Genomic DNA, 23855 nt, shown 5'->3' on the forward strand with positions numbered 1-23855 from the left:
AGGACAAGGTGAACAGGCAGGTTCCTCCTGCCTGACTGCACCTCTTTGAAGCACAGACTCCAGCAGAGCACAAACCAAAACTGAAAAAAAATGCCAACCAACACAGTCCACTAAATGATTTGAAAATAATCATGCGGTAAGCATGTTTTGTTTTACCATACTTAAGCATGAAAATCAGATGCAATCCTTCTGGTTTGCACAAATCATACTATTAATTTACTAGTCACAAGGAAGAAGATTTTTTGTGGCAGAGTCAGTATTTTGCAGGGTGAAAGATGAAAGTGTACACCTGCTGATTAGCTTTCTGTGCTTTCAAGAACAAGACACCCTCTGGTATGTACCCAAGCAAGAATCAAGCTCAATGACATTGCTGAAAAAAGTTTCTTTGACTGGTGTTTACTGCCAACAAAATTGAAATATTATTTTCCCGACAAATAATCTCAAATGTAACTAATCTTGGCTTTGGTTTTTGAGATGAAATAATGAGGAAATAGAATTTCAGGTGGTCCAAAAATCCAGTTACTTTGGAGAAGATCAGAAAGGTGATCAGTGGTGAATTGAATATTTCAACATTTAGCTTAGTTACTGTGAGTTTACTTTATCGAATACTTTGGAGGAAAATAAACCTACAAAAAACAACCTTAAAAAGTTTAGGCTTTCAAATATCTTGTACTTTCATCAGTTAAGTGCTTTGAACAACTTTTGAAAAAAACCCAATAATCCAGAAAACAAATTTTCAGATCATTCCTTAATTAAATACTTCATGTTCTTTTACTGTATCAGTTTAGATTCTACAATCCTCCTAACGTATAGGACCTGTTCTTTTGCATTACATAGATTAGGCTTATTAAAATCAACCTTCTTAGAATTAGAAAATAGATATAAAAAATTACCAACCTGTAAGAAATAAAAGTTCCATCTGAATCTGAGGTGGAGGGTGTGCTTCCATTTTCATTTGATCCTCCTAATACAAAAATAAGAGAAAACACCTTTGTTGTAAGACAAACTCTGATATGAAAACAATATGGATGACAACTGCAACTGCTTTTTCCATATATGGTAACTTCAGTCACAGCAAAATTCACCTAAAACTTACATAGACAAATCTCAACTTTACCTCTCCAAATTCTTACAGCCATCTTAATTAGCCTCCAAGTCCAAAATGGAGTCTGAAAGTTCTGAAAATCTGATACTTAATTTCAGTAAAGTTTTGACTGAGGCCCCTCTCAAATTATTAAACACAATTTAACTAGTACAGGGTTACAGAAGTACACCACATAAGTAGGTGAGCTTGATTTTACCAACATTAAGTAAAAAAAAGTAAAAGTTCATCTCTTTTGTGAAAAATTCTGAGCTTTCTTTGTGATACCTTTTTTTTTTTTTGTCACAGCACAAGTTCAAAGCTTCCCTGAAAGTACCTATTAAGACGTCTGCCAAACATCTTATTTTACATCCTGTGGGCTGGTGAATACATGGAACAGCGATGTTGCTAGAAATCCAGCATTACAAGTAAATTTTCCTCCTATAACTATGTCTATTGAAAGACTGCTAAAAGCCAGGACTCATGTGTTTTTCAAAGGAAATTTATTATTGTCCTGTTTTATACTGTTTATTCTTGCACTGTCATTTAGTTTGATAATTCTTCTATGTCCCTGTGTGCCTCCTTAGTTAATTTACAGGTAGCACTGCACAACTCTGTTCTCCCTTCTGCTGACTGAAATCAAGTTTTTTCAGTATTTTTTCCAAATGACACTTCGTATTCTCCATTTTCTTTAACTCAGTCCTTCTTAGACATGGAAAAGGAGGGACAGGAGCTGTGGAAAGCATACTAAAAGTCCAGAGCCGATAATTTGGACAGTGGTTTCCCTCTCTATCAAACAAATCTTACTCGATACAGATGACATTCGTGCCACTCCATCCTGCAGTTTCACAGCCATCCTTACCCAAACATGCCTGCACATTTACTCTCAATCTTTTATTCACGAAAAGAAATTTTCAGTTTACACGAAAAATTCTTGCTAGTGCAATACTGTATTTCACACAAGGTCATGCTGTTTGCAGTCCTCTTTTCTTCAGAAAGGACCAGTCCCGCCTGAATACTCTATTTGCACTGGCACCAGATATTACCTTCCAATAACTTTACTTAATAAAAGTCTATCAGCTCTCATTCTGTGGCAAAACAATAAATGAAAATATAGGATGAGACTGGTTCAACTCCAAGTTTCACTAAAAAGAATTCTTTCATTAAAATTTGCATTTCCCTATTTGTCCTAGAATTACTATACTTCACTAATCCCCATCCCTTTGATTTCGCAGCATCTCCTGTGGCACTGCATCAGACGGTTTACTGAGATCCACACAGACTTAATGTATTTCCTGAATGTATATTTTGAAAAGAAAACAGGTTAGCTGGCCACAATGTCCCATTTAACATAAAAACCTGCAATAAAAGTTAAGCCATTTGCTTTGCTTTTCTCTCTTGTTTCTTTCTCAAAAACTTTTTTAAAGCCCTGCACAGATAATGGTCAGACCATGCAGGTGTTTTGCTATCCCTTTCCTTTCCCGTTAACCTAAGTACAAGTATGATATTTCCACTCATCTGCCATGAACTAAAGTACTAAAAATTGTTCCATGCAGCAGCATTTGTCAATATTTTTGAAGTCTGTAAGTCAGATTTTTAGCTCTGCTAATTTACAATATCTACCCAAGTCCCATCTATGTTATTGATTTATTTTCAGGCCTTTGCCTGAAATTCTATTTTTACTGAAAAGTAAATGTTTTCCTTTTCAGACCAGATCTGGATTACATTTAGTATCATTTGTCCATTCATACTGCAGAATGGTTCTAGTTTTCTTTCTTAGCAAGCTTCTTTACATAGTTAAGTAATATTTTCCTGTGCATTTAAATTCTCATCTTATGATCTGATTCAACGTAATTTTGCTGACTGTCGCTATAAGGCCTCACTTTCTGATATCCAGGATGTGGCCTTCTTTGCAGATCAAGCTGCTTTTCTGTTCCTTTGAGGATCTTTGCTTATTCCAGACATTCCTTAAAAATACTTAATCATTCACTTTGGCATAAAACTTCCAAGTGTTCCTTTTCTCATCTAATTTGGAATGCAGGGGTTTTTATTAACTTTTGCACCTTTGTCTAAAACAAATCCCAAACCTCTACCACATCTTAGTTTAAAATCACTCAGTCCAGTTGATTTCACTAATTAGCTCTCTCAATTTATTTTGAAAATGGAAATCCTACTTAATCAATCTGCTTTTTGTTTACTAAATTTAACTAAATTAACAACACCAGATATTTCATCCAGAAGCCGACCCTCCCGTTATTAATAACCATCTGTTCATTTTTTCCCCCTCATATCTTGTAAAATAGTCTCCCATATTGGGACAATTTTCAGTAATACACTTTTTCATATATTACCCATCTCCACATCTGATCCTGAGCATTCAGAGAAATGACTGAACTATGCTCAGTCTCTGTTAAAGCCATATTGCCAGGTACAGTGATACTGGGCAAGTGCTACAGGGACACAGCACATCAAAATGGGTCCTAAAGGCACTACTGCACTTCATTTATACTTAAACTAAGCATTCACCTACCACACTAGTCAAATTATAAAAAAACCCCACCTTATAAACAATGCTAAGTTAAAATACTGAAAAAGTATGTCTTTTCAAGAATAGCAACATAATCTTCCTCCTTTCTGAAGAATGAACTTTAAGACTATCTCAAAAAATGCATGGACTTTATAATGTTTCAACAAAACCATTTGTCCTGCTTGAAGAGTGAACAGGACTTCGCAAAGAAAATAAAGATAATAGTTGTTCTTTCACCAGGATCCCTGCAGTTGGTAGGATCCAGGATCCTGGGCCTGCTACATCCACTGAGCTGTTCTTCACAAACTACTCTAACTCTAGCTTGCTTTATTCTGAAGAAAATAATGTCCTGTATTTAAATGATAGCCAAAATACTTTTGCATTTTTAATTGTATACCCATTGTTAATAAATCTCATAATCATACAAGTTATGGTTTGGATACTTCTTTGTGAGCTGCCTCATCATATCATTAGCAGCAGCTACCAAAAATGGATAGGGTTAAGTGCACTCAGCTCTCAAACCCAGGATTTATAGGAACAGACCCTTCTGTGATTGCTCCCTTGCTCTATCCCCTTTAAGATGAGTATGTCTGTTATGACACCTTGAAAGATAATTAAGATGTTATTCATTGAAAGTGATAAAAATCATAAAGCAAAGAGTGAAGTATTCTTTTTCTTAACAGAAGACTCCCTACATTTTACCTAGTTTTATCCAAAAGGCTTTTCAGCAAATCCTATTAAGTTTCCATAGTTAGTGAAAAAGAGGACAAATAAGACTGCTGCTTCACTGACTAATGACATTAAGCTGTGGGAATCCATGCCCTGGATCACCTCTCCTCAGGAAAGTTCCAGTTACTCCTCCTGAAAAATATGGTGAACTCTCAGTAGAACAGATATACTACTGTTAGATATAGATATAAAACAGATATACTACTTCTATATTCTTAACTGATATTGACCCAAATTTTTGGTAAAATTGGGATGTATACTAAACAGTTATGAATATAAGATTCATTATGCTAGTATCAAAACTTTTGGTCCCCTTTAAAAAATTGATTCAGTATTATACTGATTTTCAATTTCCTCTGAAACTCAGTTATGGGAAGAAGGGTTTCGCTAAAGAAACAGAGGATGCTCTAGTAACCCTGCCATAGACCTTGTGAAAAGCTTTTCTAACTTCAAACGCACAGGCTAAGGGAAAAAAGGTAGAATAAATCCTGTCACACTTTCAGAGGAAAGAGAAGGGAAATGAGCAATACTGTAACAAGCACCTGTATCAAAGTAAGTATGGCTTTCAGCACTAGAGCAGTTACTGGCTTTATTACAATAATAAAATAAGGCTGTATCCTTCCAAAGGGCTTGAAAATTACCTGGATTGCTCCTTCTTTAACTGTAGCAACTCCCTCTCCTAAGAACAAAAACTTTCTCCTGAAATTGCCTCACTTCAGTGAAGTGTGTTCTTGTTACACACTAAGGGCTAAAGGGAGCTGGGACTTGGGCAGCTGGAACCTGACACTGCTGGACACAGCTGAAGGCTGTTTCAAGAGAAGTTGTGTAACTCAAAATTGACACTTCCAATAACTAATTAAACAAGAACATTTCAAATGCTAGCTTCTTAAGACTTCTGAGATGCATGGAGAAGGATTTGCAAACTGTACTCTTGCTAGGGTACTAGATTCACCCAGAACACATGGGCTTGTCACTTGCAGTAACTGTTATCTTGTCAAGGACGTACTTGAGATTATAGGCATAGCATAAAATGGAAGAGCCCAGAATAAGGAAGATGCCTTCACTTCCTGAAGATTATCTGAAAACTATGTGAAGAAATTTTAACAAGAAGTCTGATTGAAACTTTCACACTATTTTTTGGTATTTTTCTTTTTAAACAGCCTATTACACTGATAGAATCACAGAACTATTTAGGTTGAAAAAGATTTGTAAGATCATTGAGGCCTAACACTAATCCAGCATTGCCAAGTTCAGCATTAAACCATGTCCCCAGGCGCCACATCTTTAAAAAATCCAGATGTATTTTAAATACCTCCAGGGATGGTGACTCAACTGATAAGGTACTTTCTCACAGAAGAGCTTTTTCAAGGTGCGGCACAGAGTTTCCACTTCAGGTAATAAGAAGAAACTGGACAGCATTTCAAAGCCTCAATTCACAGGTGGGAAGACACTCCGGGTATGCTCCAGGCACAATGAACACTGAGCTAAAGCATGTGCTCAGCAAGAGTAAAAAAGCATGTGAAGAAAGATGTAGGGATCAGACATTTCTCTCCCATCTCTCTCAATATGTCTTGAAAGCAGCAGTTTCCTGTGAGATGTAAAAATTCAGCACTGGACTTTCTAAGGAGAAAGGGTGGGATACTGTCCTAACCAGCTGCAAGTCCATGAAGACAAAAAGCTTGAGTGACATGGCCTTGCTTGATGGCTGCACACCTAATTTAAAAAAAATCAAACTAATTTTTTTTCTTTTGAAAATATACTTTGATACTGAGGAATTGTCTTTAAATATATCCATATTTCTGCAGGCATGTATGCAGGCACGTATGTATGTCTGAATGTGGGCATACATGTATTTATACAGTGCAAACCAATTTACCAATCCTGAGTCACAAATCAAAGGGTTTTATGGCTGGCAGTTTAGGATTTTGTGATAAAAGTGATCCTACTCAGGTAACCAAACTGTGCATTTCCCTGCTTACAAGTGTCATAATGGAGACAGATCCTTCTGCTGACCTGTTTGCACTCTGCTTAATGTCTTTCTTTGTATTCTAATCAAAGGTTAAAATGTTGTTAAAACACAAAATTTATTTAACATTGTGAAAATTTAAGTTGATATAAACACTCGATCATTAATGCAGTGTTTTATGATTAGAGACAAGTCAAATTTTAACACAAATCTATGGTTGCAGTCTAAGGCTGTCAGTTCTTATAACATGACTTCAAAATTCCATGCTATATTAATTTTCAGCATATTTAAAGCTTAATAATTTAATGATTTATCCAATTTTAATTTATACTTTCAAAACCACTTTGAACAATCTGAGGTGCCACTGGAGATCACAACAGTGGTCCTGGTTAAGTCAAATAATAATTATAGCGCTTTCACTTTAAAGATGAGATTATTTTTAATTATTGAGTGAAGTACTTGAGGTACCATACTTATATAATTACGCTACTCATTAAATGGTTATTGAAAGCTGAAATGTAATTTTAATGACAGCTACCTATTTTTCTTTGCACACTTTATAAATGACAGATCAGTCAGGAATTCTAGTTTGCTCAAAAAATCCTTGCAGCTGCACTGGTTCTTTCAGGTGTAAAACAATTAAGCTGTTCTTTTTTTAAAACTTTAAACATTTTTTTTTCTCAAATGATATCAATATAATATATAGAAACTAGTAAAAAACAGAACAATAAAGCATGGATATTTTTTCTTCTTCACAATACTATCAAAATGCTGGCCCTAAACTACTATAAATTCCAAACAATACCCCCCCGAAAATAGTGACAATACAAATATGGAAGAATAATTTTAGTCAAAATGTGTTCGTCATATAATACAAACAACAACAAAAAATTGCTTAACAGATTGCAGTCCTTTATTGTGAGTATAAAGGGGTAATCAACATACAATAAGCATTTTACTATGCATTAAAACTATATATAATACCATGAGATTCCTTTGCTTTTTCTAACAGCAAGGTTCACAACTCTTCAAACATAAAATTCCTTTGTACTATTTACTCCACAGATAGATATTCATTGGACTGATCTCAATAAAATTTATTCTAACATGTAGGCATCTCTCACAACTGACACTACAAAGGTATGGTCTCAGAAATGAGCACCTTAAACACTTATGCTCTGCATCTTAAGCCTTTATATGCGATGTCTGAAATTCAGGGTATTTCTCCGGTGTTTCAAAGACCCGTATCTTGTCCAAATTAAGCTTTCCTTTTCCACAATGAAAACCAAACAGAGGAGTAAACTTGTTTCATTAACAATATTAAAGCAAAGATTTCTGAGTTCGCTGTATGGGGAAAAGGCAATAAAGTTTTGAAGAGGGAAAAACTGCTTTGTTCCTTCAATCCCCTAGTTGAAATTAATTATAGCAAATGTTTATGAAAACATCTGTTCCATACAGTTATAAATTCTTAATTTTAGCATGGACGATTCCAAGCTCCTCTATTATTTTGAAAGAGAACGGTCTGACAACTGAAAGGTTTACAGAAGAGGAGGCAATTTGTATTTCTACAGCACCAAATATGCAGTTTGGAAAGTCTTCAGGATCTCTGCAGCACAGGAAAAATAAAACAAAATACAAAAAGCCTAAGACGAGTGAAGCTTTATGATTTGGGTCCGCTGATAGACCAAAATGGCAGCGGGAGGAGGGAAAAAAAATGAAAATAGAAGGAGAACTAATCCCGAAAACATACGGCAAATCGAGATTTTACTACACAAAGTAGATGTTTAAGAAGTGAAACGTCGCGGAGCTGCGGCGAGGGATCGGGCGGCGAGCCGGGCGCTGCCGCGAGCCGCCAACAGAGGGCGCTGCAGAGTTTGGGAAGCGGCGGCTGCGGCTGCCGCCGGCGCCGGGCGGGATCGGCCGCCCCCGCCGCGGGCTCGGCCCGCCCGGCCCCGCGCAGCCCCCGCCGCGGGCTCGGCCCGCACAACCCCTCACAGCCCCCGCCACAGGCTCGGCCGGCCCGGCCCCGCGCAGCCCCAGCTTGATCCCGCGCAGCTCCCGCCCGGCCCGCGCAGCCCCCGCCACAGGCCCGGCCCGCCCGGCCCCCGCAGATCCCCAAACGGCCCCCGCCACGGGCTCGGCCCGCCCAGCCCCGCTCAGCCCCCGCCCGGTCCCACACAGCGCAGCCCCCGCGCAGCCAAGGCTTTCAAGTCATCCTTTCAAGTGATTAAATGGAGCGCGCTCGGAGCAGCGTAGAGCAACTGTAAATTGTGCCTTCAGCTAAAGAATTAAGTGCACTGCACTTCTGATATTTATTAAATAATTATTAGGCCGGAAAGTTGGAGAAGGTTTCGCTCTGAGCAAGTTCGGTTTTCTGAAATAAATACGACGCACCTTTTGGGCGAGCAATCTTTTACGTAGAAACCTGGCTCTCTGTCCCTCACTTCAAGTTCATTTAGTATTAGAAGCACACTTTGAATGCATGCAGCACAGATTTCTGATAGCATTTTAGTTTTATCAGCTCTGCCCTAAAATATTATATTTTGCCGCAAATGAAATAAAAATCTATACACTATGATAATTACTGATACATGAAGAAAATGAATTGTGAAATGAACTAATGAACTTGCCATTTTAAGTAAGAAAGTCTTAGGCTGAAATATTTTGTTTCATCTTCAGTATTGCCATGAAAAAATATATTTAGCATTACCAGTCTTTTTTCCCCTTTAAGCTTATTTGCATTATTAAAGGAACATAATTGTAAAGCACAATATAGAACACACAGAGATGCCAACCTTGTGATAGTGAAAGCTGGTCACATTTGGAAGTAGGTAAGGAACACTGGCACCAAGGTGCAAAATCAAAGCCTGTTTCAGCCCTGCTGAAAGCTCTTTCAACAGTATGATAGGCAGACACACTGGTTTCCATTTAGGAAAAAAACTTCTGGAGATAAAATCTTGTACTGCATGTTGCTCAAACCCTGTCTCTTGGATTGCTGACTTATGACAATCAAGTGGCACCCACCTTCCATGATCTTTGCTTATAAAATCACAGTTGCGTATGTGTATATGCATATATGAGTAAACTCAGTGTATTCTCCAGGCAACATCTCTGTTTGAAACAATTTTGTCTATGCACTTCTTTTTAAATCAAGACACATGAAAGTAAGAGGGTTTCCATTTTAAGTGAAACAGCTTCTGAGTGTTCACAAATCTAAACACCAACCCTGTCATTAGGTTAGTCTGTAAATTAACATGCCACCGTTCCCAATGTAAAATGTATGTGTGAAAAAGTGTGGATGGGAAAAGATATATACAAGGGTCTAGATGACTGATTCTGAAATTAGAATGTAGCACCAGTGTTTAAGAAACGCAGTCCCATGCAGCTCAATTTAAAATAAATTCAACAATAAGTACATTCAAGGGACTTATTTATAATATTTCTTTTCCTGTTGAAGCTTCTGCATTTACAAAAATAGACTGAGCCATACACTGTACTCTAAACTAAAACCAATATAATACACAGAGTAAGAAATTTTACTCGAAGGGCGCTGAACTAATTCATACGAACGCTTCCGAAGAATTCCCAGGTGATTGCAAGTTACCAAAATCCCAAATACTTTATATCCAGATGTGTTTTAATATAATCTCTCTAGGCATGATAGGAAGGAAAGAAGTTTAACTGTGATGCAAACAGTGATTTAAACACTTCAGAAAATGCATGTACATAGAAAAATAGTTTGACTTCCCATTTAGTGGGAAGCATACAATACTAGCTTATATAAGCAAATGTGACTCCACTGAAGTCGATACACATTTAGTCCAGTAATGCCTGAACTGAATTTGCTACCAGCAGCAATACGGCTGGTAGAACAAAAAAATCCACAGGGTAAGGTAAAAGGTGATTCCTCTAAGTGTTTTTCAGTTATTTCTCCCAGTGCACCTTTCGTCCACAGCATATTATGTCCACTTCTGTTCATATGCTCAGTACTAGAGCCTGTATCAGCTACATAGCCTGGCTGATCATTTATTATGTGTAACCTACACAAATTCCTAGGTCATCCCACCAAGTCTGACTCAAAAGACTACAGGATAAGATACAGACATTTTGGTGTAGTCAGACTGAAGTAGAAACTGTATACTTAATAAATAATTTCATCTCTAACTTGAGTAAATTCTTTTAAGAGCACATACAATTTTCAAAATCACAAATTGGCAAAATTAGTAAAACAGGATAGAGTAATCCAGTTTAACTAGGGACAAGCAGCATAACTAGGCTTTGCACAGAAAGAAAAAAAAAATCTTAGAAGCTGCCTGGCATCATTGCTAGGAATTTACACCCTAATGATATACAAATGCTGAGTGACTTATACTTGCATCCAGAAGAATTTAGCTAATTTTAACTTATAAACAGCCTAAAAGGCCTTTGAGCTATAAATCGCAATAAACTAAAGATGGCAAAAGGCAATAAACATGAGTTAATGACTCAGCATCCTCCTGAGATAGCACTGGTCATGCAGCTTTGCTTAATCTTAGACATGCACAATCACTATAAAAAGGTGGTCTCCAGAGACCATTTACACTGACAGTAAGAAAAACATACCATCTCTTTACATCTTTGAAGGCCACTATCATCCTTTAACTTACTTCAATTACATCCTATTTTTAACCACATTTCTATCTTATAGATTGTTGCAATCCTTCTGTTTGGGATAATAAATTATATGGATGTATAGTGTAATTTTCATATTCAAAAGCAGTAATGCATATTCCATATTCTATGGAGCTTAGGAAAAAAAAACCAAAAAAAGATTAATCAGGAATTTTCTAGCATTCTGTTGTTTTTCCAAGATTAAAAGATAGTAGAAGACAAACAAGAAAGAATTAAGTGCTCTTTTTTTTTGAAATACAACTGCCCTTTCAACAAAGAGCTAGCCGATTTTCAAGAGAGAATAACAGGTTTATCAGGAGAAAAGCTAGCCTGGCCAGGGAGCCACGTGGCAGTGATATGCAGCCTCACCTCCTAAAGCTGGGGAGATGGTCTCATGATAACCAGGACCAGGAGTTAAAAAGAGCTTTACTTCTTTGCTGTTTCTTATCAAAGGACACTACTGCAGCAGGCTGATGACTTACAGCATTGCTGATGGATGTGAAAGGCTCCTGAAAGCAAAATGAAAGCTCTCCTGGACCTTCTTTCTGGAGTGCAAATGTGTTTATGAGCACCATGAAAATCATACAACTTTCCTTCACCCAGCACATGCATGCAAAGAGGGACAGCCTGAAATCAAAGCATTCATGTGGCTGCTGTGGTGACATGTGTGTAATTGGCTACTTGCTTGTCTGGGGTGGGAAAACAGGCAGCATTTATGGTTAGGAGGCAACCAGAAAGAATAAAAAGAATTTTGGGGTAATAAATGAATAAAAGAATAAATGGAAACACAGACATTTGGGCACATGAGAAGCTAAAAGGCAGAGGAGCTCCTTGGCACCCAGTGGAAGGGCTGGCACTACCCCCGAGAGGCGGCAGCAGAACTGAGGGGTTTGGCTCCAAGGAAGAGGGAACCGACAAGAAGCTTCAAGGAAGGAAGCTGTCACTGAGATGCAAGACTGGGCAGTGCCTGGGCTTTCTTTAAATGCTACAGTTTTAAAGGCACACAGTAAGAGGTGAAGAAAGTCTCACATGAAGGAATGTGGGAAGCTGCCAGTCTCTAAAATGTCCAGGGTGAGGGAGAGGCTCTTGGGCTCCCACAGCTGTCACCCCAGCTCAGCTCTGCCAATTCCTTCCAGCTGCAGCCTCCTCCTTCCATACCTCAACTCTTCTTAGCACTGCTGGAAGCAGAGAGATCTGTTGGTCAAAAAGGCTACTTTGGATTTATATTAACATAAACTGCAGAATAATAGATTAAATCCGTTAGAAATAGGATCCTGCTCACATCTATTTAGTAAACATATTTTTAATAGTGTAACTAAGTAACACATTTGAAGTTATCTGGGCAAAAACTTAAGACATGTTCCAATAGCTGCAGAGTCTAGAGGTAGCACAATTCAGAAACACACAGTTAAAAAAAAATTTTAAAAAATCATGTTCCCTTCACCTTAAAGCAGTACAAGTACCTGATAACCTGGCAAGGCATCTGAGAAAAAAACCCAAAACCTGAAGATAACCAACACTGTCACAAAGACTCAAATACTCAACCCTTGAAGGGTGTTACTGCTGCTGATGGAACAGCCCTTATCCTAATCAAATTAACAATACAGGAGTAACACGCATCAGGAAGGGACAATGGATAGCTTGGTTTTACAAGATGAAGCCAGAAAGCCCAGGACTACCACTGAGGCTGTCTAATTAAGGCTGTTAATTCTTGGAATACATTGTGCATCCAGAAGCCCCATAACTGAGAGAACCTAAATGGAGCAGTACCCTACATTTTCTATAAATTTCTCCAAAGAAAAAACATGTCACCAAACAGTATAAAAGAAGTACTGAGCTAGAGCTTTTAAACTGCCAAACTGAAATATGCCAAAGCATAATGAAAACACTAGAATTTTAATCAAAATTCTTGTAAATCAACCTTTAGGCAATTTGGAGAGTACCAACTGTGCACTTTGCTGGTGCAAAAGCAGATGCATGTTGTGAATGACAGATCTAGAAAAATTTGAAGAGCAAAGGTATATATGCACTAGCAGTAAACTCTAGATGTCTAAGAGATGAAAGTCCACAGCTACATCAGAATATAAAAATATATCAAATTGACAGCAAGAATGACAAAACATTTCTATTTACTACAGTGCAAGGTGCTTTGTCAAACAACTATCACTTTGTTGTAGATATTGAGGAAAAAAAACTCTCCACAAAACATTTTTGCTAAAAAGTATGTAATCCATCATGGGACAGATTTCTGTTCCCCACCCTTGCCCTCCTGTGTGGAGGATGAGTAGTGTCAATCCCTAGTGGCACTTCAGAATGGTACTAAGGATGAAAGTACAAAGTACTTGAAGACATAAGAAATATGAGACTTCTAAAATGCAAATAAGACAAGTATGACTAGATTTTTTTTGTGCCTAACAATGATAGTGAAGTTTTCCAAAAGTTTGATGATTTAATTTACACAACAATAAGAAAAATTATTTAGTAGTAGTCAATTCTTCCCATCAGTTACCTCAGTTCTCTAAAACAAAAAATCTTTTAGCCAAGAAGAAAACAGTCTGGGTGCACGACAAAAATGTCACCCAGCATTGGAGAGATTCAGCTTTTTGATTTTGCATTTTTTGACCAAATACCACCTAAGGAAAATGTACGAAGGCATTCCACATATGTAATTCATATTAAAACTCAAAAATAACCTTCTGGAGATCAACAGAACAATCACAAGGGTCTACAAATTTGAAAATATTTCCCCTTTTCCTTCCATTTCACCTTAAAAGCAAATTTATGGCCGTGATTTGCTTTATGAGAAACATGGTACCTCTCTGTCAAGCTGGAGAGGAGAAAAAAGTTCGAACCAGACACTTTGGCTCTTCCATACCAAAGCTCTGCATTCCCAGCAGGCTTCACACCATGCCCCCCAACACTGCATCCAGACAGCACAGAGCTCAAGTGGCGTGAAAGGAAAGCTCTGCACCAGGTCATTGGGCACATCCAAAGCCTGCTGCTAGAGACCTGGAGGAGGTGCTGAATTTTCATGCACACTGTGGGAGTGAAATTCCATACAATAGCTGTCTTACTCAGGTACAGGCCTTATGGAAAAAGCACTCTATGCTGTGACTGCAGGTTGCAAGACAGAGCAAGAAAGAATGTCTACGTCTGAACAAGGTTTCCATTTCCTGCCACTGGAATGACAGTGAATAAAGACGGCGAAAATTGCAGCATGTGAATACTGGTGTAATTACTGAATGGTTCCCCACATAATTATGCAAAACAAATCTATCCATAAGTTAATGTAGCCATTTTCTTTTTGAAACAGAAATTTCATGTTATCCATCAGTCACCCAAAACCCACAAACCTTAGATGACTTAAGTACACAGAATTTACTCATTTGGTCTGTAATATAAGCAATGCATGTGAGTAGAAATAAAGGTTTAATGAAACAAAATAACATACTCCACTAGGGAAAACATATTTTGCCCAAAGAAAAAACTCATGTAAATAAGTGGAGGCTTGACTATTTGATAAATATAGCCCCAAAGGTTATATGTTTACTGAAAGAATATAAATATTGTAGGTGATGTAGATTTTTTTTATTTGACTAGAAACATTAATTGCTTTCTAAATACAATAATATATTTTCAAACTGTGGGGTCTTATTTCTTTTACTGCAACAAGTAACCAATTACCTAACAAAAATGTTTACATTAATCACAATCGCTCTATATTTTAGTTTTTGTACCACCGATTTTATTTTTGCTTAGAACTGAACTCCCTCAGGCATTCTTTTGTGCCAACCGTTAATTTCTATCAGTGATAAAGTTCCCTTAAGCTTCTTTTAACATCTACTGGACATGACCTCATAAAATTTAATGCCACTCATTAACCCCAAGCACTTAACTTTACACAGTAATGTCAGGCATCTGACTTTTCAGTGCATGAGAAATCCAAGTGGGAACTGTTTGAGAGATACAAATTACAAATCACTTGAGTAGTAGAAAGAGCTGCAGTGAACAATATTAAAGGGTAAATCAAGACTTCAGCAAAAGTAGGGTTCTTGTGATGCCTTCTATCTAAAATTATAAAACATTTATACAAACAGGGGAGGCTGCAACGTGATTGTTTTGGCTTGTGAGAGGACTGAAATTCAGAGACTGAATGCCAGGTTTTCAGCACTGTCTGAAGCAAATATGATGTGCAGTCATGTTTTCTCGGCTGTCCAGTAGCCTTCAGGCCTTTGGGAGCAGAACAAGTTTTAGGGTCACCTCACATTCTGCAAAGGCCACACAGTGGCGAGACTGGGGTAAACCAGAAGAAGCAGCTTCTTCAAAGTGCTCACCCTTTTTTTTCCTGCAACAGCCTTGCCTAGGTTTAGCTTTAGAGTGTGGTTGTTCTTCCGATTTTGGTTATGTACCAAGAAAGCTCTCGGAGGGACAGCACTGTTTTTATTTTCCCCGAGATGCACAGATGGGTGATGTCTGCTTAACTCATTTAACCATATTTCCCAGTGGCTTCACACATGTTGGAGAAAATGTGGAAAATTCTAGAGGTGAATGAAAAAAAATACTTAACAACAATTTTCTGGCTTCTCTTGAACCATTCAAGGACATTTCTTGTGGGGAGCTGCAACTGAGTGACAGCCTGTCATGGCCCCGAGTGTAAAAAAAAAGGCACATTGTTAGGATAAAAAAAAAAGTGGTTTATTTTGTATTTCTGTTGGCTCAAGAGATATCTAGGCATGCTCTGTGCAAAAGGACAGTGCTATGCAGCTAGAAACATGGCCCATCGGAGTTCCTGATAGCAATCTGCTTATTCAGCTCTGTTATGAAAAGTCCCCTCCCCCAGACTGTACACAGGGCTTGCTTTTTCTTGGTGTCACAGGCTGTTACATTCTGGGTTAAGCAGTTGATGCTGTTGGAGCAGGGATCAGTTTAACATTTCTATACGAATTATACAAGGTAGCTATAAATTGCTTCATGAGAAGCCACATGAGATTTGATGTGATGTCTCTAAGTGCTACAAGTTTATTTATTTTTCAGCAGCAAAAAGAGCTGGCGCTCAGAACTAAGCGGTAGCTCCTGAATTTACTGATCTTAACTGGGAAATATATTCTCTGCTACACCGTAAATCTAAACAGAAGGAAGCTGTTTTGCTGAAGCTTTATCTGCACAGAAAGGTATCTCTAAGCCAAAGGTAGGTATGACAGAATTGAGGTTTTCACATATGAACTGCTGTGATCTCTGATATGAGCCCCAGCTCCAATTTCTCTGAATTACTATTTAAGCTATAAACCACCCAGAACCAAAATCTACACACATCACACTATTTGAAAATGGTTTTGCATCTTGCCTGCCACTGGTCTAAGATCACTTTAGCATAATTACAGCTTGATGCAACATGGGTAAGTGTGCATCAGTTGGAAAAGTTTTTATTGCCTAATAGCAGGGAATAGTAATAAAGCAGATGTACACCAGGCCACATGACAATGGCAACCAATTGGTCTGTATTTGGCGAAGCGAAGTATTAATGTTTTATAAACACAATGTATGTTATACTTTTCTAACAACAGGGGTGTAAATCTCTGCACAGCATAAACACTTGTGTGGATCAACACAGAGATACTGCTGTGATAGATACTTTGAAGTTGTAGATAAGAGCTCAAGCTGCAAGATGCCAAAAAATTGGAAGTTTGTAAAGAATCACTGCCAGACTCTTAAATGTAGCAGCACTTGTGGGACTTTCTGAAATATAAATAGTAATTACCTTCAATGCAGGATGTATTTGCAAAAATAAATGTACTGGTGCATATACCAAAACTCACAAGTCAGTTTTCTATTTGAGAACCAAACTTTAAAATCTGCAAATTGTGAGTAAAACAACCCCCAAAATACTCTTTTGCTCAACACTCCCTGCCCCACAGTGCCCAAATCCACGTACACATGGGCACGCACATACACAAGCGCTCCAATATCCATACGCAAACACGTCAGCCTTAGTGTGAGGGCATCTACCCTGTAGACAATTCAATCAATCTCTCAAGTGACACTCACACGTGCCTGCACACACAAAAGCAGATGTGGCATTAAGATTTACAAAGTTATTGAAACTTTTAACAAGTAAAACGCATCTTTACTTAGCTACACCAGAATGAGGAATAAAGGGGTTTACATATGTTCCAATTCTAAACCTATCAATCAAACCCATGTTATTCCTTTGGGAGCTTATTTACATGCATATTTATCAGCCTCACATGCTAATTCCCTGCTGTTTTATGCCTGCGAGGCATGTTTATGAGTCATAATTGTTGATCTCATTTGATGTATTTCACTGAAGTAAGACATTATTCAGTTATGTGGCCTAATGTCAATGAATTACGATGACCTGATCTTCGAAATGCAACTTGCTCTTTAATTTTTATTAGAACATTACTTATTCAGAAGAAGAATTACAGTAAAATGGAAGATCACATGTTTTTATAGCCATTTTACTTTAACATCTGATTTTTGAAACACTCCTCCCTACCTCTAGGCAAAGTTTTAAAAGTGTAATTCATAAACACCAAATGAAAAGAATTTTTCCCTGAAATTAGTACACATTACTCAGAGTGGGACCTTTTATAGACGTTCTTATTTTGTTTTAACCAGCCACAAGACAGGCCTTTGGAGCACTGGCATATGGTTTGTAAAAGAAAAACAACCCGACTCAATTCAAAGCCCTGAAATTGTTCTTTGCCTTAACTTCATCAAAACTGAAACCAGACAGAGACTTCACAGCAACTGAGAAATGATTGCTAAAGTAACTTAAAGGTCCCCAAACTGACTCATCATCTTTAATGCTAAGTGGTGACAATTTATAAGCAGTAAATCACTTTATGGTCAAAGTAAAGACATAAAGAGGGAATAATTATGCTGTGTACAAACTTCACTGCAGTAGCCTGTATTGTGCCATTAATGGCTATTTCTAGGTGGCAAGCCAGAAATGGTGATAGTAAGCATCCATGCTGTAGGAGTCAATGTAAGTTGCTCCTTATCCTAGGCTAATAAAAAAATAGCATTGTACGCATAATTTGCTACATGATTTTCAAATGCGCCACTTCCTATCTTAATATTCAGTATTGTTTTAATGCAATTATTATCAATTAAATGTGTTCAAAAGTTTCCAAATTGCTGCTCTGAGCTATAGCTTTAGCATGGAGCAGAGTGATATGCAGAAAAATAAAACTATCTTTAGCTAAGCAATGCAAATTCAAACTGCAGGCTCATTTTTCCATAAGAATCTCGAACTGAATATGACAGATATGAGTAAGTATCTTGGAAATCACAGATAATCTGCATATATCTTCCTGAATTTGTAATATCCAGAGGACTGGATATACATTATATACAAATATAACATTAATTCCAAGACAAAAAGTCCTCGGGATATTTTTCATGTCCAGAATTAAATCAGGCTTTATATGCTCTTTTTTAAAAGTGAAAAGGAGCATTTAGTCCTGTGTTTACATGGTATTTTCCAAATCAGAAGTTTGCCTCTGACAGGCATACATTACAAACCAGTTTCTCTAAAAAACCTAAAAATCTTCACTTGAACAAGTAGCTTTTCTAATGTCACAGTTACAAGGGTATAACTTTAGTTCATACAAATGCCACAACTAAAACTGTTATATGTTCATAATAAATAAACAATTATAAAATATATTAAATTTAATTCTGCAAAAAAAGTCAATTTCATAACTTTTCAAACAGAATTTTTCACTTATTATTCATTATGTTATTGTCTCAAGAACCCCAGAACAGAACTAGAGCTCTCAACAGTGTAAGCTCTAATTTACAGCTCTTCTTTCTTTCAAATTCAAATAAGCAAAAGACACAAGCTCATCTGCCTGGGGTACTTTTAGTTTAATTTTCTTTTTCCTTTTTTTTTTTTTAGAATAGCAACAATTAATCTACACTTTTTCTGGCAATAAAGTCTTCCTCTTAGTAAGGCAATAATGTTGTGGTGACCTAGCTGTAATAATTCAGAATGGAGCTTTGTAGACTTTTGCAGAGAAGTATTTTCTTTCATACTTCAATAAACAATGAAACAGTATTGGGTCACAGAAGTTTGGAGGTGGCCCTGTGGCTCCATATGCTTCTCTCCTCCATTAAGATAACATCTGTTCTGGCCACCAGTCAGCAAATCAAATTTGATGAGAATTCATCTGTGTGCAAAGTAGAAATGCCCAATAATAGACAGATTTATGTTTCATTTTTCCACCCTTTAAATATTTCAAATTGTATGTAACAAAACAAACATTGGCATATTCCAAAATTACAACTAATGTGTTAAAAAAAAAGCACCTCTTTATAATGAAACTCACTGCAAACATATTTTCACATGTATTATGTGATCTATCCCTTTAATTGTACTTAGTACTGAAAACACTATACAGTTCATTTTTCCTAAGGTTAAATCATTGATTCCATTACAAATCCAATTTCTCAGAAGAAAAGAATTATCACCACCATAAAAGCTTTATCTGGATGAAGCTTATGCCTTTTAACTTTTAGGAAGATCAAGAACAATAATTTGTAATGGGATATCAAAATTTTGGTGGAGAAATTTATCATACACGCTGCTTGCTAATATTTTGATTATATGGTCCCAGTTGCACTAAACTGGATGGGATTTGTTCAAAAGTTTGAGCATAGTCTTCCTATACCAGAGTTCATGGATTATTGTGCATCACTTTAGTATCCAAGCAAAAGATTTAACTGCCAGCTATTTGTACAGAAATAAGGTATTTAGAATTTATTACTAAAGGTGTAAAACACCTTTATCACTCAGCCCAAATTTGACTGAACACCACCATGTCAAGTAAACCATAGCACTGTTGTGTTTGCTTTGAAAAACTCTTGCGTGAAGTATCTTCCCTCTACTTAAGATAGGACCTTAGTAGGCAATACTAAGATACAAAACTATGAAATAAGTAAGCATAAATAAATCAACTTTGACAATCAGTTCATTAAGGTGGAGTAGTATTCCTTAGATTTTCAGCCAAATCATGTTTTAATAGTAATACCCAAATATATCTGTACTGAGACACCATTTATCAAAGGTCCAGGAATAGTTAAATATATTCAAAACATTTTAATTTTATTTAATTACTCAAAATACTGAAAAGGTGACAATGATTACATCTTTTGAAATAGTTTTCACTTCCATTACCAAAAATACTTTTAGCTGAAATTTCTGAGATGATATATGCTTATTTAAGTTTGTATATAAAACATGAAAAAGTTGTGTGTGTGTGTTTTCTGTACTGAAGTTACACTTTCCTAGTTAATTAGCTACCTGCCTCACAAAAACTGCCTGAAACAAAGAGCTGAAGGATGGTATCATCACTGATGCAGTGTCCTGCAACTTGAATGATGTTCCTGGCCCTGCTACAAACCTCTTGTATGAACAAGTCCTATCATTTTACCAGCTTCAAATTCTTTTTTGTATGAGAACACATAATCTGGCTGCTCCTCCTATGACAGTTACAAGAATTAATTTCATTGCTTCTTTTGTATATGACACCTTCTAAAAGGTAAGCACACAGATGCAAAACAAACACCCCAAGTCCCACTTCCCTTTTCAAGAAGATCAAGCCAAGGAGCACAAATTGCATCACAGCCTTGTGTGGCTGTCACAAATGGTGAAAGTAAATCTCATTTGCTATATCTTTTTGCGTCATCTGTGCTGTGGTTGAAATGCTATAGTCACATGACTACTGATGTAATGAACTAAACATGTAAGATGATGAAGAAACTGAACAAAGATACTTATGAATACCTAAAAGCTATTCTAGATCTGACAGAAGTGTTCAATCTTGTCACAGAGTGTGTCTATGTACATCCATATAAATCTCAAGCTTAAAATAGTCAGAAACAAAACCCACTGATAGTTCACTTAAACAAAATAAGATTTAAACACAAGCTGGCACACATGCCTGTGAAACGTGATGGTCCTTATCCAGTATTGCTTAGATTTGAGCTAGTTTGCTATTTTGTTGACTGAAAAAAGATAGGCAAAAGCAGAAAGGCTATCCACATTTCTCTCTGTCCCCCCATTTTAGCACTCATGTTTAGTGAGAAAGGTGTTCTCTTATTATCCTGTATATATAGCCTTTTTAAAATTATTGTGTATGAAATGAAAATGAAAATTGGGACTAACTTCAAGAATCAGTTATATGCGTTCTGCGTTTGCACGGCCAAACCTCGACACCAAATGCATAAAATCTGAACACTCCCAAAACAGGAATCCCAACTAACCACAATGCAGTACCCTGGGCTAAACGACTGCTTCCCTTAAAGGGCACTCAGGCTCGTTACCTTTGCAGCCAATTGGAACCTAGCCATTAATTTTAATAGGGTCGGGATCGGGCCCCTGACTTTTTTGACATCAAAGAAACATCTTTCACAGTCATGTTGTTATAAATAATTAAAGCTGATTAGTAATAATAAGGTACCTTAACCAAAAAGGTAAACAGTGGAGACATTTATTATCAAAGTAAGAAAAGAAAATTAAAATAACCTCCAACACTTTTGTATGTGCAATTCATCAGGAAACGTTGTAAAAGAACAAAAACAAATGTTGGCTCACTCCAGAGGTTCTTTGTCATCATTAATGTATTCAGGTTTTCACAGCTGAATTGCTGTACTTTGAAAAGATTTTCATGAAAGGAAACTCAAATTCAACGTTTAAACAAAGCTGTCAGGTTACCAAGATTTGTATTTGCTTGTATGTCCAGAAAATGTTTTATCCTTTTTAAAAACCCGTTAGGTTAGAAGTATTATTATTCCTTTGCTTTCAATTTGTAAACAACAGAAAATAAGCTTTTGTTAAGCAGCACACATTTATTTATTTATTTATTTATTTGCTACCGCGAAGCTGAAACCAGCAGTTAGAAATATCTGTTCCAAAGCAGAGGTGAAACTACCTGGTACAGATATTTTACTTCATTACTAGTTCTGTTCCTCAAATTGATACAAATGGCTTCCTTCTGTTTCTGTCTGTCTGCTTGCCTGATCAGCGGAGCTAATTGTCAGAGCTGGGGAGATCTCCTATACCTAAACAGAAGATATGCAGTTTGTAACCTGCTTAATTTGCCTTATGTCCTGGATGGCCCTCAGTATGTTGTTCATTAAAGTATCAGCTGTTTTGGCTGTTGCAGTGGCAACCTAAGCATAGGCCTATTTTTCTTTGTTAAAAGGCCAGATTGTCAATAAATAATACACATCTTACCAGATAATTTATTATCACTTAAATATGACAGTATTTTATGTCTCTCCCCTTTCGTGTGTCTTAGTTTTGCTTGTCCAAGGAGGACGAGGGCAGGGAGTACCCTGGTACCATGGAGGCTAAAGAATAAGGCTCATTAGCCAATCAAAAGCTAAAAACTGAAGCTTTGCAGTTTCAATTGAGTGAAAGTAGGTTGAAACCTTCTCTTTTTAAAATAGGGAATTCCAGGTTGTTATAAATGTCCACATACATGAAAGAGAGGAAACATCCCATCTGTAGTGACATATTTCTGTTATACAGAACAATCAATTTCTAATTCAATCAAATTTGTGACAGTTAAGCTCTTTAAAAATGTTTTAACATACATTTAATCTCAGATATAGAGGTCTGTAACATCAGCTAGCTGCTCACAATTCATACACTGCTTTGTAAATTACAATCTTTAATACGTCAGGACAGAAGTAAACCCAGACATTTAATTATTATCCTGTACCAATCATGCTGGCCTCAGCTAGAATTCTGATTTACTAGTCTTTCATTATACATACACAAGTACAATCAAACGTGTACAGTTCAATTTTTTTAAATTAAGAGAATCTGCCTTTTCCATATGTAAGAGATATAGCCATTTAACATAATTTGAACATTTCCTGGAAACACTTAATATGTAAGGTATTTATGGCCAGTAACCTTCGTATTATATTTCTGTGTAGTCTGAGTAAAATATTCAAAAGAATGATTGTATTCTCATTCTTAGCTTATGTATAACTTTTTATAATGTACTAGTTTTAAACCACTTTTAATTACATTTACAGAGGTTGTATTAAAAAAGATTATTCTGTTTTATTTTGCTGTTCAGTAGGTTACTATAGTTTAAATGGAAATTTCTTCTTGGTATTTTAAGGTTCTCTAAGCATGTAATATTTATTAAAAAAATTTAAATTTCTTTTTCATTTAACTTGCTTTTTTCCCTTTTATACTACAAGTATTATTACACTACACATATACTAGGAAGCGAGATGAGAGCCAACTAGTTATCTTTAACTTGGATTTAGGGAGAGCTAGGAAAAGAAACAGAAATGCTCAAAACAGCCTCTCCCAAAATAGGGTCACAAGGAGTTGTTAGAAGAATGACATGAGGCTGACAAGTGACTTATGCCAGTATTCAGGTAGAGCTGTATCTGGAAAGACCTGGAAACTCTCAGCTCAGATGACTGAACTGAGGTAGTGTGCCAGTGTCGTTAGTGAGAATGGTCTTGTTTTCATACAGTGATTTAGAGTGGAACTTCCAAAATGACATTTTAAAAATTTCACTTGGATCAAGAGAAGTCGTGGGTGCCCAGAGAAGCTGCTGTGAATGACCATCCCTGGAAGTGTTCAAGGTCAGGCTGGAGGAGATCCTGAGCAACATGATTTAGTGGAAGGCTTCCTGCCCATGGTGGGAGGGCTGGAACTGGATGGTCTTTAATTTGTCTTCCAACCCAAACCATTCCATGAACAGACATCACTGTCCAAAAGGTCATCCCTCGTATCTGCCATATCTACCACTGAAGGCCATTTCCCTACATGATGTTTGTGCCAGTTTCCCATGTCAGAGAATAACCTCCAAACTGGAGTTAATGCAACGTGCAACCCATGTGAA

At 37.0% G+C, this 23855-nt stretch overlaps 1 protein-coding gene across 11 annotated transcripts in view; it reads right to left on the reverse strand.

Moving 5' to 3' along the window:
* TBC1D5 (TBC1 domain family member 5) overlaps positions 1-23855 on the reverse strand; it is a 315243-nt gene that overhangs the window by 155634 nt on the left and 135754 nt on the right. For all 11 annotated transcript variants that reach the window (XM_064704600.1, XM_064704597.1, XM_064704595.1 and 8 more), the window contains one exon: positions 898-964. In XM_064704600.1, coding sequence (XP_064560670.1) covers positions 898-964 — 67 coding nt within the window. The remainder of the gene's footprint in view (positions 1-897; positions 965-23855) is intronic.

Source organism: Zonotrichia leucophrys, chromosome 2 (assembly GCF_028769735.1).
Source record: "Zonotrichia leucophrys gambelii isolate GWCS_2022_RI chromosome 2, RI_Zleu_2.0, whole genome shotgun sequence".
In the NCBI taxonomy this organism is placed as follows: domain Eukaryota; kingdom Metazoa; phylum Chordata; class Aves; order Passeriformes; family Passerellidae; genus Zonotrichia; species Zonotrichia leucophrys.